This window comes from Platalea leucorodia, assembly GCF_965183815.1.
Source record: "Platalea leucorodia genome assembly, chromosome: 4".
NCBI classification, from domain to species: domain Eukaryota; kingdom Metazoa; phylum Chordata; class Aves; order Pelecaniformes; family Threskiornithidae; genus Platalea; species Platalea leucorodia.
Window position 1 is genome coordinate 112,262,807 of NC_138826.1, and position 19,163 is coordinate 112,281,969.

The following is a 19,163-nucleotide window of genomic DNA, read 5'->3' on the forward strand; positions in this document are numbered from 1 at the left end:
ATAAAATACGCAACACCAAATTTTAATGAATTTATTTGAAATAATATACAAGAATATAGTGTGCAAAAATCTTAGGGGCAACATCATGTAGACATGTGTCATAAACTGAAATTTACAGTTGTGATTCTTAAAAAAAAAAAAGAAACACACAGCTGTTTAGTACATGAAAAGCCATGATTGTAAAAGTTCACAGCAGAAGCAGTTGTAATCTAACGCAGCTGCTCTAATTTTAGACAGTTGGAGGAAAAAAAAAGTAAAGTGCAAGTGTTGCACGTATAGTTAAGTGCAAAGTTTGCCCCCACCGTAAAGATGTCTTATGGCAAAATAAAATATTGTAGAATATGTGGCAAAGACAAAACACAGAGATAAAACTCGGATGGTGACAATATCAACAGCACCATTCTTGAGATAACGCTATTTATTCGTTTCATCCTGGCCTGGGCCGTTGTTTCCACTGGAACGAACAGCTCTCACTATTGCCAGCTGGTGCAAAACATCTCGCTTGTGGATACAAGTTTTATCGGTGGCAACCCAAGCAGCAGCTCCTGTGCTACCTTACACTACGCTCTCCACTTACTTACCACATGTTCCGGTAACTTGTTGGCATCTGGGCAGGCTGGGAAGCTAGAGGCTGAGAATACATTTTGCCATTTCAGAAAATCCCAGGTTCCAGAATCGTAACTAATAATATGGTTGTGCAATACATATTAATCAGCAATAAGAATCAATGTATATAAACAGCTGTTACATATTTTAAAATTCCCCTTTTTGTACATTTTCTTTTAAAAATAAACATTTATACACGTCTCCTTCGCCTCTTTCTAAAGTACTTTAGCACCACAGGATATCCATTTTCAAGCCTATATTACCTGATACATATATGAAGTTTGGAAGAAAAATAAGGCAATTTGGTTTAAAATGTTGATAGTTTTAGCTTACTTAATGTTCTATTGTAAAAAGCAAATCTGCACTCATATTAGATCATTTCCGACTTGATGGTGCCAGTATTTTATGGTCACACAAAGTCACAACAATAGTAAGACCTTGATCTTGCATCCTCTTGCCATCAAGCAACAGCCATTTTGTAAATACAGAGTTAACAGGAAAATTCTGGCTTAATGCTGCTGTGAGCCCTGAGAAAAGAGAAGAGAAAAGCAGGTTAGCGGTTACCCAGCAAAGGGGAAGTAGACATTATCTTAAATCTAGCAAACACTTGTTCGGAAAGCCAGAAGTACTTGTAATCACTGGTCAGTTATTCAGAAGAAAACAAAAGGCCAAACCACATTATTTTATCCCCTGATCATCAAAAGACCATCAAGACTTCTTTGTCGCAGCCTGGAGTCCACCATCGTTACTTGATAAGGAAACCAAGCTGCCAACAAAATTCTTAGTTCGCTGAAATAGAACAAAAAAGGTATTTCCTGCTGTAACACGGCGGTAACAGGTTCCACAGATCCCGCTACCTTGGCCTGAAGAGCCTAAGGACAAGGAAAGCCCTACCACAAGGCAGGGTAAGAAAGCCATCCTTACTAAGGCCAGCCCGTCGCTACTCGTCTCAGTCACACACAGACACCCCCAGGGAGCTCAGAGGTGCACGTGTGAAGTGAACGTGACCTCACCGTCCAGTGCCCGAGACTGCAGACGTGTAAAGGCAGACTCAATAAACAGTATTATTTTAACGAAAGCCACAAGGAAATCTAACAGAAGCTGTCACTGTTGATTAAAACAGAACACAGTGAACAGCAAAACAGCCTGTTCCTAGCAGCTGGGATTTGGTGAAACCTTCTGCAACAAGGGACTGAAAACTCAGTACCACGTATGTACAGCAAGAAGAAGCACCAAGAAGAAGTCGGAGCATTTCTTATTCAGGCTTAAGGCACCACCTGCATATGCTTGCGAGAAAGGAGCCTCATTTGCACACGGAAGGAAAGGGGGTAATTTGAGGATGGAATCTTAAACCTGTGAAGTCCATGCCACACTTGATGCTCCTGGCCAGGCATGAAACGGCTGATAAAAGGACCTGGTGCTCGGTGCACCTCAGTGGATCTTTCCTTCCAACCTACTCTTCTAGCTGAACCCGCAGGCTGGCAGAAGCTCCTTTTTTTGATGCTCTCTTTATGTGATGTATTAGCTTGAAAGCCCTTATCTTACCTACTACATCCACCACCTACTAATACATTGCTGCAGACTCTTAAATTGATGGCCTTCTGCAACGCAGAAAACAATTTATTTCCCTACAGAAGAAGTGTTATCTATTCTATTTATTTTACAGTTAGAGTAATAAATGAAAGAGATTAATGGAAAAAAAATTCGCTCCCTCGATAACTTCATATATGCTGATATAAATTATGAGTAAAAAAGATAGAAAATGGTAAAGAAAAACCTTTTAGTGAAGGAGCCTGACTGAATCACAACAGAGAAGGATTTTGTGAAAGTGTAAGTGTTTTTGAGGGGAACGGACCGATGTAATTTAGGTACAACCTCATAAACTCAGTTACTTCAAACAAAAGGTGACGTGCCCTTCCTCTGTATTTCACACGCACACTCACTGTCAGTCCAACAGAATTCACAGAACTCTCGTAAAATTTCCAGGGCCAGACCCTCTCCTGATCCCTCCCCGCCAGCTCTCCAAAAGCAGGTTACACAACACAGGGGAGCAAAATGAAGGCTTGGGCTACCAAAAAGGAGACGGCAGAGTTTATCCTGAACAAAACCCACTGTAGCTACCATATGAACACGTTTAACTGCATCATGAAAAAGACTGCTTCACAAACGTACAGAATTTGTTCGTTTTCGTTTCCAACAGTCAGGATTTAAACGTTTCTGTTCTTCCGCCAAGGCCTTGGCTTCTAACGTGTACATCCGTCTTTCTTCATTCTTCATTTTCTTCCACCTGTCACCGAGTATCACACTTATGGCTCTGCAAGACAGATGTTTACAGTATGGTCAGGACAGGGTGTGAAGAAATACCCTTATTTTTTTCTTTTTTACCTCAGCACTTTAAAGAAGACAAAAGTTAAGTGTGGAAATAATATACACAGGAGAAATCAACTGTATGTTTAAAAAATTTTTTTAAACAATCGTGGTTTTGATTATCTTCTCATACTTCACAGTTGAACAGCTGAGTCTTCTGCGTTAGCTGAGCATGGGTCAATGCACATTCTAACATTTCAAAGGGTGCACATTTGAATACGCAGCAACTCACATAAACCAGCAAAATAGGGATGTTAAATAAACCACCACCAAATGGTAACTCACATTTGTTTTGCTCTACTTTCGTACTAGAAGATCGTATGACAGATTTGCTGAAAATATGTTCTCTAATAATTAGGGCAATGATCTGCATATGACCTCAGCCAAACAAATATTTGATTAACTGCCACCCCCACGTCTATTTAGCAGATGTGTGTAGCTTCCTCCACTTTAATCCACACCGGGGGAACGTGCTGTTAAGTTCCCTTTCCTATGCAAAAGGAACTATTTGTTCTAACACATCTATCACCATTTCCCGAAGCGGAATGAATTGCTTTCCTACTCCTTATGAACTTGCTGTCTTTTGGACAATATTTCTCCATATTATCATGCCATATTGCTCAACTGCACTCCCAAATGATGGATCAATATTCCATTAAAGCTTTAACTCCATCCTTGAGCTGAATGAAAATCTCTAAATAACAGCTCTTTTATCAATGACAATTACTAACCTACTGAGCAGGTATGCTCTGGCTTCAGATTACAGCTTTAAGAAAAAGGTGTCTACGACTAAGTACTTTGCTTTTATCATATTAATAAAGTTCCTTGCTGGCAGCAAAGCTATTCACAGACTTTCTAACAGAATCAAGAAGAGCAGAGTGTCATCCACCACTTCCATAGCATTTCACATACAACAAGTCTGAAGGCTTTTCTGCACCCTACCAAGAAAACGGATTTTAATGCAGCAAGGCGGGGAGGTGCCGTTCGGAGCGCCGCGAGCCGCGGAGCGCGCAGCGAGCACAGCAAGGACGCCAGCGGGGCTGCCGCCAAGCCCGTGCTGTCACGGGCTCTGGTGACCCCTTGGAGCAAACTCCTCCAGTCGCAACCAGACCCCATCACCACCAAACCCACCCACACAGCCCGTCTCTTTGGCAAGGGGATTTCTGGTTTGCTATCCAAATTAAGAACCAGTATCTTTGGTCTGTCATCAGAAGTAAACACACTCCAGTTTAATTAGCCGATTTTTCACGTTTTGGCAGTATCCAGAGGCAAATCAACAGCACCAGAAACCTGTTCGGTTTTGGTCACCGGTTTGTACTGGTCACCCATCCCGCCAGGATGGAACATGGTGACTCAGAGAGAGCACGTTTGCTGAAAAAGCCATTGCATTTCCAAATAAAAATGCACTATGAAATCTTTGTATTTCAAACGCAAAAATACATAGGTACTTTATACCTCCAGAGAAAAAACTGTACTGAGGCACTGAAAGCGAGTACAGATCTGTACGTTTCAAAAAGCTTGAAAAATCCAATGCAGAGACAAAAGCTCCCCTTCTCCAAGGAAACAGTTCTAGGAGCAAACCACTGAGACTGAAAAAAGATGTGTACGGAGAAATTTCCTGCCATAACAGAGACTTAATCCCCCCGACAAGTACGAAAAAAATGACCCTACTGCATCGCTGCCTTAGGCACCCTTCACCCATCAGAAGTTCGCAGTGCTCTGTACGCTGCCTTTCTCCTCTTCAAATGCCGGTAAGGTACCTGACAACATTTTAGCAGCAGACTAATGTGCAGGATGCAATCCCTTATACTGCAGTTAATTCAAAGGAAACTGTCAAACAGTAGCTGAGAATGCCTCGAGTTTACTCAGTAATTATGCTCAGCATGAACAAATGCTGTTAATAGTTTAGGTGATTTTCCTGATCGTTAGAATGTACACTACCCAAATTAGTCACCTATTTCTGAATGCACAATCAAGTCCAACTATGGTTACAGTGAGAACATCTAGAAAAGAAACAAGTGCTACCCTAACACCAGTTTCTCAGGTAGGGTCTCACGGCCCACAGTATTTTTAAGTATCAAGTGAATGTTGACGTGTGTTTTGAATGTTTACAGCTCGCTATCTTGTTAACACGGCTTGAGCTACTTTGTTTCAGAACAGGCCATTTAACTCAGATACCTCAAGTTCTGTCCTTTCTCACATGCATAAAAAAAATAACTGCAGCAAACATAATAACTCCAGTGTAGAGAAATGGGTACTCTGTGTAACAGGGCAATCTGAAAATGACACATACTTACATTTAAAAAAACATGAGAGTTGCCCCTGAACAGCTAAATTAATAAACGCCCCAGCAACACTTACGCAACAGTAGCTGAATGCCTATAAAATCAATTATCACTAACTCTCATGATTTCTTCTGTACTGTATTTCATGGATGCCAAGAAACCGCATCCAAATGCGCTGCCTTCCCAACGGGACAGTGAGCAGTGCGCTCCGAAGCTGACGTGTAACTTTGTCATCACCTTCCTTCAAGGTAAACATTCAACTTATTTTCACATCCATCCAGCTGCAGCTCCAGTTCACTGCATCCATTTGAATATATAACCACCCTGAACTTTCCTAGCTGACATTCTGTTCAGTTTCTCATTGATAGTTGCAATGAATTTGAAGGCAGCAGATCTGCTTCACTGAAATTGCTATAAACATTGCAGAACATCATTGCCAGGGGATTTAAGGGTGGGTTATTTGTACGGTAGGATTTTATTTCTCAACACCAGTTACAGCCGCCTTACTAGAACATTATAAAATAGCCAAAACCCTCTCAGAGCCCTGTCACCTTTAGTTTTTATCAGATTTAGTACTAGAATTTTTGTGACAATGCAATTTTTACAGTAAGTTTTCATAATGTTATATACATAAAAATATCTGATTGTAAGATCAGTGCATGTTCATGTGTTTTAGTTTATATGCACAATTAGCACAAAAGATTATTTAAAAAAATATATATTGGACATCTTTACAAAAAAAACGTTCAGACATGAATGTGCATATAGGTAAAAACAAAAGAGCAACCAACAAAGAAGCCTCCCCCAAACACACGGCCACACGACTCTTCCTGCAAGTTTCAGCAAATTGCTGAATGCCTTGAGGACGAGCAAACTTCACAACGGACTGTTTGGATTAAGGTCTTTCAGATAGCCTACCAATCAGCGCTCCGTTATTCAGTACGATACACAGACTGAGAACAAATGGCAGTAACTTCACTGAACAATTTGCAGTATTATGTCAAGACTTAATTAGAAGAACCAGATATCCCCCTTTTCCATTACGACACAAGCAGAGAGCCTGGTACTTTTTTCCCCATGAACATTTCTCACCAGTGTAAACAAGGCCTGCTGTGTATTTCTGACTCTGCCGGTGCACATATATACATATGTCAGTCACCTCACCCAAATGCTTTCTCTGAAGGTAAGTTTGCCAAAAATGGCTTGTGTCAAATTTACTGAGTACTGTAAATATTGAAAGTCCACCCAGAAATTAAGCTTTGTGTCAGCATCTTTCAAAACTTATTTTTAAACCAATATACACACATTTTATTTCAAATGCAAAATTTAGTCCACTTAAGTTTAAAGGTGGGACACAGATATTCTGCCAGCTCACCAGTAATAACAAAACTACAATTTTGTATCACCAGTAATAACAAACCTACAATTTTATACCATTACCTGTTGTCTTTCCCTGGATACATCTGAGTATATTCAACTCTGTATTTTTTGGCAAAAAGCATGAAGGCATTCATTGGTCTTTTGCACTTGTTTGGAGAAGTGGCACTCACAGTACTTGCAGTCCCTGAGCTGTGGCTTTTGCCAGCTTTGCTGTACAAAGAACTGGAGGAAAGATGTGATGATGCAGCAGAGGCACAGTTTTTACTACTGCATTCTGATCTCTCAGGATCTTGATTGTTTGATCCTCCACAAGATAGAGAGGCGCGACGCTGGCGAGCCATGCTGCTGAGCACATAAACTGCAGAGGAATCCATTGGTGTAAAATCGTAACTACAAGAAAAAGACATATCATAAAATGATCAAGTAATTTTCATGTAAAATCCCTAAAGAGCTGTTCACTCTTAATCTGTACTACATCTCTAGTATTCTGGTCTCTTGTGTGTGACATAATGATTTGTGCTTGATGCAGATGTCAGTGTGGAAGAAAAACAAAACAAAACAAAACTTTGGCAGATGAATTACTAGTTTTTTCAATGTGATGGCGGACTGCAACTTTGCAAGATCTGCTGTGTACTATCAACTCCCCAGCTGTATATCAATTAATTATACACTGTCTTCAAATTTCATCCTCTTTTGAAATAAGCTTCTTTCTTTCTGCTTCTGTCCTTACCATAAATCAAATCTGGTCAGTGAATGATGGGTACTGAAAGGGACAACAGATGTGGGAAGAATAAGTCTTGAGTTCACTTGCAACTATATATTAATTCCAAATATGAAACCACTATACTAAAATAAATTATATTATATGCAGTACTGTATAAGTAACTCCTCTAGGCAGTTAAATACATGTTATTTTACAGAAAAACCTTTCACCGAGATTAAAAAATTGGTTAAAGACCCATGATGTTGCATGCTATTCGATTCAAAGCTGACAAAGGTCTGCCCTCTAGTGACAGAAGTGTGAGATTCCTCGATATTTCAAGGTATTTCAACAGCTTAGATGAGCTGTTTCCATACAGTTTAGACCTCCCAATACTATAAGCTGTTGTAATTTTTTGTTGACCAACATCTACAATTAACCTCTAACCACTACAGAAGAAGTTTAATTCCACAGGCTATTTGTTATCATCTCCAGGCACGTGCAGATGCATCTGGGAACCACAGGCTATACTGTCTTTAGCATGCTATACGGGGACAACACACTTGTAAAGGTGCTACTTGATCATAAATCTAAAACACGAAGTTACCACCACAAAATGAACATAAAATGTATGTAACTCTAAGGCTCCGCTCACCCACTGCTCAAAGCGGCTATAGTTGCGTAAGTCAAAATTAAGGGCTTTGAAGAGCTTTTTTCCGAACACAAAGTAGAACTACTCGCAAGGAAACACTGCAAATGCTAGTCCAGCCCTCATCTGCAAAGGCAGCTCCCTTCTGCGGGACGGAACCAAAAGCAAGGGTGAAGCCTGAAGGGTTGCCTCCAAAATCCCTTAGAAAAGTAAAAAGCAACAAAGAAGGGATAATGCCAACAACCTTGCAGGCACGTTCACAGATGAGAAAGAACCAATCTGTTCCACCAACAGCCCAGCACCCTTCCTACTCCTAATCTCCTTCCCATAACACAGCAACAGGATTTTGTTTTTTAATTCTTCTGTCCTGTTAACCACAGCTGCTGCTGCACGTTCCTTTCTCAGGGACTTACTCCCTTCTGCCCAGAAAGAGAGACAAGGAATTTGAAGCATCCAGGCAGTATTCAGCTGAGCTGCAGGATGAATAAGGAGCCACAAGCCCAATTTCTTCGGTGAGATGTAAATATGATGATTCTAACAGCTCTCTACATACACAGTTCAGAATAGGAGTTAATAAGAGGGAAAAAACCCAGACAATAAATGAGTAAAGACAGGCAACTTGAACTCACTCTCTATGCCAGACTGAAATCATACAAGAGCTCCTAGGGCTTGAACTGCAAACAGCATTTCAAATTAATTTTTTCTATTGTAAAAAAACCAAAAAGCAACTGGACTAAAAATAGATGCTGAAAAGGAGCTAACATCATAGGAGAAGATGGATTCTACTAAACCTAGAAATCTCAAAATAGTATGGAAAAATCTTCATGAGTAATACTATTTCCTTAGAATCTTAGAATAATTTATGTCAGACAGGATCTCTGAAGGTTATCTGGTTGAACCTCTTGCTCAAAGCAAGGCAAACCTCAAAGTTCATCAAACTTTGAAGTTAGGGAAGTTTGATATATTAGAAAAGAAGTACAAAATGCAGAATATACAAAAATAATAAGAACTAATTATGGAAGTACTCTATTCTAAAGCCATAGCACATGAATTTATTACTCAAAAACTACTCAGATAATTCAGATACATAGCTGCCTACAAAGCACCGGTTAATAACTGGCAGACATACTATTGTGGGAAAACTGTACTAGGTTTTTCAAACAGGAACCACTTTATCTGAAGAATTTATACAGATAATATATATATATATTTTTACTGCTTTATCTAATCTGGCTTAAACTATCATAAAAAGGGGCTGAAAAGTTATTTCATGCCGAGGTACTACTTTGCAGTTTAGCAGAGCACATAATTACACAGCTTTCCTAGTATCTGGTCTTCATTTTTCCCTCTCATTTATCTTGTATTACCAAAAGTATTCTCTCTTTGCTCTACATAATGCTTCAAATTCTTGTAGACTTAAGGTGCCTACTCATTAAATACAAGAACCACTGAGGCCACTTTATCCAAAAATTACCTTTTAAATGTATCAAAAACACCTGAATCATCAAAGTTAATGGCATCAGGGTGTCCAGGAGGTAGACACAGATCTCCAAGATGCATTTCACAGCATGGAATGCCATGCTGTACCACAGTCAAGCTTGGATAAAAAGATGACCAACCTGAAGTGGTAAAGAGTTAAATTAGACAAACGGCCAGACAATCTCTCTAGTTCTTAACTGGAGCAATCCTATATCTCTAAATGATATAATTTTATAAAAATGTTCTGATGTAGTTTCTTTCACCCGAAAGAAAAATCAGAAACGCTTACTCAGGGAATTCTTACTGCAAATAGTTTATTTTTATCTCAAGTAAAATCTTATTCTAGCAAAAAAAGTAATCAAAACCTGGGAACTTCAGATCATCATCAGATGTTCCACGTTTAGCAAGTGAGACAAGCCTCCCTTATTTGCAGCTTTCCTTTCTCCCCCCAATTTTTCTGCTTTCCTGAGCTCCATTTATATACTTGATCAAATCTTTCCTTAAGAGATATGCACTATTTCTGTAGCTTTACAGCTTTACAGTTTTGTTTGTTCAAATTCTGGATTTCTTTACGAAGATAGTAAATTGATTCTACAACACCGCTTTTGCTATTTCTTGAGCAACATGGGATGCCAATAAAATCTGCAATCACTTTCTAAGAATATTTTAATATACAACCAAGTATAGTTGTAGTATTTCATACCTTTATTTTTAACATAAAAAGGATGATCGAGTCTGCATTCTACTGTAAGCAAGCCATCTTCCACTGTGCCAGGATCAAAAGTCAGCTTCAGCACTGACTCACCAAAGGAAATGCTTTCTTCATGAGAAATCAACTTCAAACCATCAGAACCATAGCCCTGTAAATATACATACAGTTCAAAATTTTTCACCCAAGAAAAGCATATACCTGTGCATACTATAGGTGCATATTCATCATCTTACGTTACATTAAAAAATACCAACATTCTAAGTGCTCTCACTAGAAATGAACAAAGATGATATAACATTCAGAACACACCCAAATGAATTCAGTTCAATTGCTTTATAGTAAGATACTCATACATTACAGCGATCAGCCCTAGACAAGTTTAGTATAAACCTGCCTTCCTGAGACAGTAATTAAAGGCACAGAGATAAGATAAGAAACTAAATATTTGCTACAGGTACTGAAATGGATTTATCAGAACTAACAGCTACCTTGTAAGGACTCACTGGGAGATTTTCCTCTTTTCCACAGCTCTCAGCTCTTGCAAAATCTTCAACATCCTGCCATTCTTTATTGCGTCCTTTATGAAAGCACAAACGAGAGCCTAACAGATTTTTTCAAGAAAAAAAACAGAAAAAGATTAGTGTTATGTAAAAAAAGTCTGTCTTACAAAAAAAAACCACCCAACAAGCCAAAAACACAAAACAAGACAAGACAAAACAAATACTTATTCGATGATACATGTTATTTTACCTTTTAGAAAACAATGCCAAACAGTTGAGGGCCAGGAATGGCACCATCCTAAATCATCATCATCTGAAAGCGATGACATGCAGAAAATGCCAGATTCTGATTCACTATTCGCCTGTTAAAAAAACCAAAATGATGTTGACATCTTACTGTGGCAGATTTTAGGGCTGGTCTTGTATGTCTTTAGACACATTCTCTAATTTGCATCTGTGTCATCATTTTGCCTTAAATACTAACAGGAATGTAACATGAAGACAAAGATTCAAGGAATGCAGTAAATGAGAATGGAGTTCTTTTCATCTCCTTTTCTTGAAATGTGCCATCCTGAAATTTTTGGGTTTCATTCTCTGAGATTCATTTCGCACCTACAGATGACCTTATGCTTAGGTACAAACATTTTACAAGCTATCATTCCTTGGTCATCCACAGAACTACTCAAAGCACACGTCAAATTACTGGAAAGCTGCAGGGCCAAGTCAGTTCTAGATAAATCACTGGGAAAAACTCAGTGTCTTTAACAGAAAAGTTTCAGACATAAATTAATACGCAGGAAAGGGAGAAGGAGGTTTTGTGCATCTAAAAGGAGATGGTTCTGTATTTCCTTTTCAGACAGCAAACAAGTTAATACAATTTTTTAAAGCTTGCTACAGAAGGAACTACAAGAGAAGCAGAGCTTTCTTAGAATGTGATCTCTTCACAAAAATGTGGACTCTATGATGTAGTACTACAAGCCTACTGCGTCTGGTAAAAAGAAAAGTAACAGAAAATCTAGCTTAAATACAAATTACATTAGAACTAAACAGATGATTTTTTTAAACTAGTTTCTCCTTTCAAAAGCCTAACCCATTACTCATGCATCTTTATTTATTTTAGAAACGTTTCAGAACAACTCACCCTTTCATGTCTGACTGGTGTTTCATCCAAATCATTCTTGGAGAAGTTAGGATCATTCTTTGAGGATCCTGGTGGAGGACGTGCGTAGGAATGTAAACTTTTGCTTGTAGCTATTATGTGAACAGGAGATGATCTACAATAGAAAAATTTATTTTAAAATATCTCAGATTAAGACAACACAAGACTTAGCTGCCATTACTCTAAAATGCTTTTATTTAACAAATATTTCTATTTGCATGAGCTGAATACCAAATAAACTTCCCACGCACCAATAATCATATGGGATGATTAAAGGGTGCAAGCTCAGGCAAAGGGAGTATTTAGCATAACTCCTGCATAGCTTCTGTGTACCACCCAAATGACAGTACTACCTCCACATCAGCATCTCCTCGTCACAACGCTGAAGTTATTTATAAACATCTTGAAGTAAATACCCCATTCTTAGAGTACATAAAGACATCTGCTCTGTCCTAATGATTAAATCCCAACTGCATTACTGTTAACAACAGTGCATTTAATTTTCTTATTATAAATCTAAGACCAAAGGCATACAATAAAAGGTGAAGCCCAGAAATTTCTAAGATCCCACAGTGCTTCTCACAGCCTTATGGAATTTACAGACCACAAATCTGAAACAGTATCGATAAAAAATACATAACATTAGATTTCCAATTAGGTCTTTTTAAAAAAAGTCTAAAGTCAGTGCACTATTAAGAATTTAACGTAACAAATTCATCTTAATTTATCATCTGCTGCTTCACATGAGGTAAATGCCCATAATTTCTGAGCCTTCTGTAGTTAGGCAATGTCCTTATACCATCCTACCTCATTTGTGGCTGGCAATTAAGCAGCTTCTGCAACAGGCTCTGAAACAAGTCCTGTGCAATCTTTCCCAGAAGAGTAAAGTTAATGTATAGAAAGATCAAAAATAGGGCTCCAGTTCCAAGTCAGAGGGTGTGAAGAGTGAAGGAAATGTTTCTGGAGACATAATATTACAAATCTTAGAGTTCAAAACTGAAATGAATGTCAGTACCTGTTATAAAAAGAGCACTGCATCAAAGGACTCTGAGGACTTGTGGCTATGTTTGCTAATTCTGTCAACCAGTTCACCCCATTCTCACAAGAATAAGCACTTTCTGAATCGCTGTTTGAGGTATGTTGGTTCCATGAAGGCCTTGAACATTCCTGATGTGAAACATCAGCACCAAGCTGAAAAAGTGCAGGTGGGGTAGAATCCGTCTGCACAGCCTGTAGTTCAGGAAGATCATCTACGAACAAATGCACAAATTACCATCGTTATACCCACTGATAAATTCTAGTTGACACCAAATCTTGCAAACAAAAATCAAAAAGGAACCACAATGAAGTAGCTAATTTTATTGTCTCATATCACAATTACCAACATTTCGCAAACCCTATTCATAATACTGACAAAATGGCCACAGAAATAATCACATCATCTCTGGTCTATTATACACTCATACAAGCAATTTAAGAAAAACATTAAGTAACTAGCTAAAAATGTAGTTCTGGTTTTAAAGTTTTTACTAGACTGACTAGTTTACACAGAACTGTACTGCAGAATTATGCAAAAGTAGCAACGTGCTTCACTAAAATACTAAAACATTCAACAAAAGGCAACTCAATTAATCTGTCTTAGCAGATGTGACACTAAAAATTATCAACATCAGGGGCTATACAAGGTAAAAGTTTTCCATGTTTCCACCACGGACCTGGAATTAAATAACTCAGAAGTCATGAAAGCTGGGTATACAGCCTCATAAGGGTGAATTCCTATCAATAATCTACACATTTCACATGTTGTATAGAACAGAGAGCCCAGCTCGACAGCAAAAGTCTGTGTTACATGCTCTCATGTAACTAAGTATCGTTGTTCTTAATCACTCCGTGACTTCAATTAAATGTGTTAATATTTCATTGATTATATCAATACTTTCGAACGCACATGCTATTTTTCTCCAATATGTAAGAACTGAAGTTAAATGCTCCTCTAGCCCAGAATCTCTATTTGCTATCTAAAGCAGCATAATTTCCCTTTAGGAGGAGCTCTTGAGCTTTCTGTTTGTTATTCTTGAGCCAATAAAAGCTCCTCTGGAGATTAGGAGCAGAAATTTGTAGCTCTGAGTTCAAGAACACATTTAAGTCAACAGGCCAGTGTGTCAGAACTGGAAATGGGTTAAAGGGAGAAGTGACCGCGAAGTAAGACCTTCAGATGTCACAATTCACTGTCATATTCCCTGCCCTACTTAAGTTAAAAATCAGTGATCTCATTCAGTCAGCTTCCAGTAACTTCACTATAGGAAAATGACAACAAACTTCAGAATTTGGCTGCTTCTGAAAAAGTCATGTTATTTACCAAGTTCCATGTGTTCATCACAGGATGCATATCCAGGAGAAGAGGGCAGGTTTTCATCACACTTCAGCAACTCCAGTGACTCATTCATCCCTGAAGTTCTCTTGTCCACTACCAGAAGGAGTTTCTGAACTGCATTAGGCATTTGATTTGTCTTCACTTCCCACACCATGTTAGGATGCTCCAAAGTATCTGACTTTAAAGAGACGGAGGTTAAAAATTTGTATACACATAAACTGTTTTAAATTGCATCTGACAGGCTACTTCATTACCAGAACCCTAAATCCTCCATAATCTGTTGAGAATCACAGCATAATTTAGCTCAAAAGGGACCCCTAGAGACGATCTGGTACAAACCCTGCAGAAAGCAGAGCCAACTCTGAAGTCAGATGAGGCTGCCTGGGGCCCTGGCCCCTTGAGTTTCTAGGATCCTGAAGGATGGAGATTCCCTGACACTTCTCAGGAACCTGTTCCAGTGACCGCTCTTGCTGTAAAGAAGCTGTTCCTTACGCACGGTCTGAACTTCCCTTGCCACAGCCTGTGCCCGTTGCCTCCAAGAGTCTGGGGTCATCTCTTCAACCACCACTCAAGCCAACGTAAACAACATTCACTTGGTAGCCTGAGCTGCGCGTCCTGTCACAGAAGGCAATCAGACGGGTCAGACAAGATTTGCCTTTGGCTAATCCGTCCTGGCTATTCCCAGTCACCTTCTTGCCTTTTAAGAGCCAGGACATGGCTGTCAGGAGGCTCTGCTCCACAATCTTCCTGAAGGCTACAGTTAGGGTGACCAGCCTGTAGTTTCCCCGCATACTCCTCCTTGAAGCCAGATGTGACATTTTCTTTTTTCCAGTTATTGGGAGCCCTCCTCCTGCCACCAAATCACCGCCTTTTGGAGACCATCCTCACAATGACACTGGCCAGCTCCCTGACGCATCCCACGCGGTCTCACCGACTCGTGCGTGGCTCGCTCACACAACTGGCCTGCCCCTAACTTGCTCTTCCTCTACCACAGACAAAGAAGTACCTCGCTCCGTCAGACGCATGCTGCCAGGCCCAGGGACACGAGGAACCTGCAAACAGGCCTTGCAAATAAAGACCAAAGCAAAGAAGTTGTCATCCTCAGCCTTTTGACATTAGGTCTCCTACACCATTTAGCATCAGGCCCACGTTTTCCCTAGACACCCTTTCACCACTGGCGTCTCCGCAGAAGCCTTTTTCACCACCCTTCACAACCCTTGCTATCTCAAGTCTAGGTGCAGTCTCAAACACATCTGACCGCTAACTTCCTTAACTGTCTTGTAAATGGAAAGAAAAGGAAGCCTCTACTGGTAGATTTCACTGCAGTTTCATTTCCCCAAATCCCCATCTGACACGGCTTAGAGGTGGACCAGGCAGTTAGGTTAACAGGTTGGACTTGATGATCTCAGAGGCCCTTTCCAACCTTAACAATTCTATGATTTATAGCAAAAGAAATATTTTACATCATCTTTAGCAGTGAGAGAACTGTGTGATTATTCTACACAACGACTGCCTCTAAAAGCTGGAAAACAAGGTTATGCAGTCTTTAGTAATTTGGTTATCTACTGTTTTTTTCAGATGATGACGAATTAAAGCTACCATAACAGGATTACCTTGTACTTTAATGAAAAAGTAATCACGAGTCCCTCACAAAAGGGCAGAAAACACAGCTTAGTAAGAAAGAAAATCTGACGTCTACCACATGCATGTCCACTAAGTAAGCTATCATGCACCACATCACAGAAATACAAACAATAGCTAAAACCAGTCTAATATTTTCATATAAAACAGTAAGCTTATCATCCCAGAAGTTCCCTTAGTGTAAGGGATCAGCCATCTGATAACAATTATGAAAAAAAAGCAGCTTTATTTTAATACACAGTTAAAAGGTACTGTTGTACACAGCCAACATTAACAATATTCCATGTTTTTACTCATTCTCTGAATTAATTTCATTCATTTTGCAGCTTGTCCTGTACATAATATAGTGCAGACATAACCCTTTGAATTACATACCGGCCCTACCAGAAGAGCTCTGACCTAGTCAGTAATTTTTTTTTACTGGAAAATTTCTAACCTTCTAATCTCCTAATCTTTCAAATACATGCAAAACTCGCATAAACTTGCATTCCAAACATAAAAACGTGTTTGATTCTACTCAAATGGCACTACTACAAAAGCCAGAACAGTGTAATTCTGATTTTAAGGAGGTGGAGAAGGAAGGCAAGAGAAATGAGAATATACAATCAAATAAACTATCAATAGCATACGTATTTCACCTCTAAGAAGCATCTTTAATGCAAATTATTCCTCTGTCACCCATGAGGGACAGTAAAATTACAGAACACCACAAGAGCAGAAAGCTCAGTCATTTCTGAACAGAGAAATCAGACCTCAGCAGTACAGGTCAGGACCCTGATGATTATCTCCACGTAATCAACTCTGAAAAGCCACTCCTTGTTTTTCTGGCTTGTCTAAGTCCTTCCTTTCCCCCGTTCTGCCTTGGTTTTCCCTCTATTTTTCCTCTCTTCCATTCCCATTTTCCTGCGAAAATGAACAAGCTAACTTATTTTGGGAATGTTACCTTCTCCTTCCTTCCTGCCAGCTGCCAAGATTTGAAAGCACCTGTCCTGGTCTCCTAACACACCGAAGGTCAGAGATGAGGTACAGATACAACATGCTAGTCTGACAACGAAGACGCTTGTTTGAGAAATGAATTGTTCTTCCAAGTCACAAGGATTTCTCTAAACCAAAGCCACCCGTGTACAAAAGCCAAAAAATCCTCTAACAAATGAATTAAAAACAGAAAAAGCGCCCAACTTTACTTTTCCTTTTTTTTATTCTACTTGATTAAAGCCTGCTTTGGACATCATGTGCTTCTCTTGTCCTCAGCCTTTCAATGTTTTGGAACTTTAAGGGGAATGGTCATTAATTAGCTTGTACAGTTTGTTTTTGGTTTGTTTTTTTTTTAAATTCAACTTCATGTTCAAAACTTGTTGCGACAGATGTTTTCTAGAAGTATGCTTCACAGGACTAGAATTATTGCTATTTTCTTTAGAGGCTAAATGAATTTATTTATGAATTTGTGCTTTAAAATAAGTCAACTTGTCACACTAAAACAAATAGCAGTATTAACAAAGAGCTTCTTAATTAAACCATGTCTATTTTTGAGGGACAAAAATAAACCTGGGACAGAAGTAAATACAGACTGTGGCTGCGAGGGGTTCAGCAGGCACTGGGCAGCGTCCCCCCGAACCGTGCCGGGTGGAAGTGCTTCCCGAGGTTTTCCTTCTTGTATTTGCCTGCCTTCCCTCAACCCACCGCCCAAGTCTCAGGCAAGGTCTATGCCTGCAGCCATTCGCCGGATGGAGTGTAATGCGGCCAACAGCTTCTCCAAGCAAAACACAACATACTGGCAAGACTGGATCTACACCAGGGACTTTTACTGGCACAGCTGCTTTGAGCCGGGATCCCCGCGAAGCGCCGCCGAGGCACGGCTTCGCAGGAGCGCGGGACCTGGTTCACGCTGTTCTCGCAAAGGCGGCCCCCGGCGCGCCCGGCCCCAGCCCTCGCCTCCCCCCGGCTCCGTCCGACGTCCCCCGCCCCGGGGGGGCCGCCGAGGAGGCGCCGCCCCCCCCCCGGTGAAGGCCGCCGCAGAACAAACACTGCTTTGATTACATAAGGCAGACGTTTGCAGCGCAATGAAGGGCTGGGGAGCACGCACCGGTACGTGACCCCCGGGCACGAGGCGGCCGGGGAGGGGGGAGCCTCTGCCGCGCCCCCCCCCCCCCCCCCCCGGGCCGCCCCGCCCCCCCCCCCCCCGGGCCGCCCCGCCCCCCCCCCCCCCGGGCCGCCCCCCGCCCCCCCCCCCGTCATGTGACGCCGCCTGGACGCTGCCCTTGTTTATACCGTCCCGCGGGCAGGGCGCATGCGCGCAAGGCCCCATTCATTCACAACTGCGTAACAGCTCGGCCCGGCCGGGGGGGGGGCGGCCCCCCCCGCCCCGCGCACCCCCGGACCCCGCCGGCCCCCCCGGGCGGAGCCGCCGGCCCCGCGGCGCGGGGCTCACATGGCCCCGCGATCCCCCCCCCGCTTCCCCACAGGGCCGCCGCTCCCCGCGGCGGGACAGAGCGCCCTCGCTCTGACAGACCGGGGCAGGCGGGCGCTCCCCGGGGAAGAAAAGGGGGGGGGGGGGGGGGGGCACACAACACCACCCGCTCTGTTTCGTTTGCTTCCGCGGCCTGGCGCCGCCGCTGAAGGGCCCCCAGGCGGGCCGGCGCCCCCGCGCACCCCGCGGGTTTTAGCCCAGCCGGGCGGGAGTGTGGCGGCTCCGCCGGGCCGATGAGGGAAGGCGCCCAGTAAACAATGTCCGGGCTCCCGTCGCCGGCAAAAGCCAGGACCCAACGGTCTCCTCGGCTCGGCCCGCGGCCGCCGCCGCTCCCCTCCGGCCCGGCGGACCCCGTCCGTCCCCCGCCGGGGCCTCGCAGCCCCCCGAAAGCGGCAGCTCCAAACTTTGTAGCACTTACCAAACCCGTCGCCATTACCAAATTCCCGTCGGCTTCCCCCCCACCCCGCCTCCTCCCCACAACGGAGTCCCGCCCGAGCCTGGCGGTGCTCGGCCGCCGAGTGGTCAAAGACGACGTTGCTCAAACCGCAGCCGCTTCCTATTGGCTGCCTGGCCTGCCTATCAGGAATCCGTCCGGAGGGCGGACATGTTTTGACTCTCCTGCGCAGCGGATTGCACCGCGCTGCACATCAATCATCCGCAGACAGCGCCCCGATTGGCCAAGGCGCCCGCCTGCTGGCCGAGGGGCATTCTGGGAGCTGTAGTCTTCGCCGCCGCCACCGCCTGCCGCCGGGGACGCGATAAGACGACAGCCCCCAGGATGCCCCGCGCGGGGCTCGGCGGATAGTAAACAAGAGTCACAGGGACACGTGTACCGCGCCGCCGG

The 19,163-nt window shown here is 42.2% G+C and overlaps 1 protein-coding gene across 3 annotated transcripts; it reads right to left on the bottom strand.

Moving 5' to 3' along the window:
• Nucleotides 1–17: 17 nt before the first annotated feature.
• Nucleotides 18–18,812, bottom strand: HBP1 (HMG-box transcription factor 1). Of its 3 annotated transcripts, none has more exons than XM_082308221.1 (11): nt 18,738–18,812; nt 14,197–14,389; nt 12,853–13,087; nt 11,820–11,952; nt 10,929–11,040; nt 10,667–10,779; nt 10,170–10,326; nt 9,462–9,606; nt 6,699–7,028; nt 2,779–2,920; nt 18–1,133 (listed from the first exon to the last, which is right to left on the bottom strand). In XM_082308221.1, exons 1-11 carry the CDS (start codon nt 18,750–18,752, stop codon nt 1,116–1,118), a joined length of 1,593 nt encoding a protein of 530 aa, XP_082164347.1. In that variant the 5' UTR covers nt 18,753–18,812; the 3' UTR covers nt 18–1,115. The 3 variants fall into 3 exon arrangements, with proteins under 3 accessions (XP_082164347.1, XP_082164349.1, XP_082164348.1); XM_082308223.1 differs by having other exon boundaries at nt 14,197–14,385; nt 18,738–18,767; XM_082308222.1 differs by lacking the exon at nt 18,738–18,812 and adding an exon at nt 15,218–15,238.
• Nucleotides 18,813–19,163: the final 351 nt, after the last annotated feature.

Excerpts from the sequence above, each read along its gene's own strand:
- HBP1 (XM_082308221.1), bottom strand. Across the intron at positions 11,041-11,819 it reads CACCAGTCAGACATGAAAGG|GCGAATAGTGAATCAGAATC; the intron begins GTGAGTTGTTCT and ends TTTTTTTAACAG. Across the intron at positions 9,607-10,169 it reads TTTTTATGTTAAAAATAAAG|GTTGGTCATCTTTTTATCCA; the intron begins GTATGAAATACT and ends TTACCACTTCAG.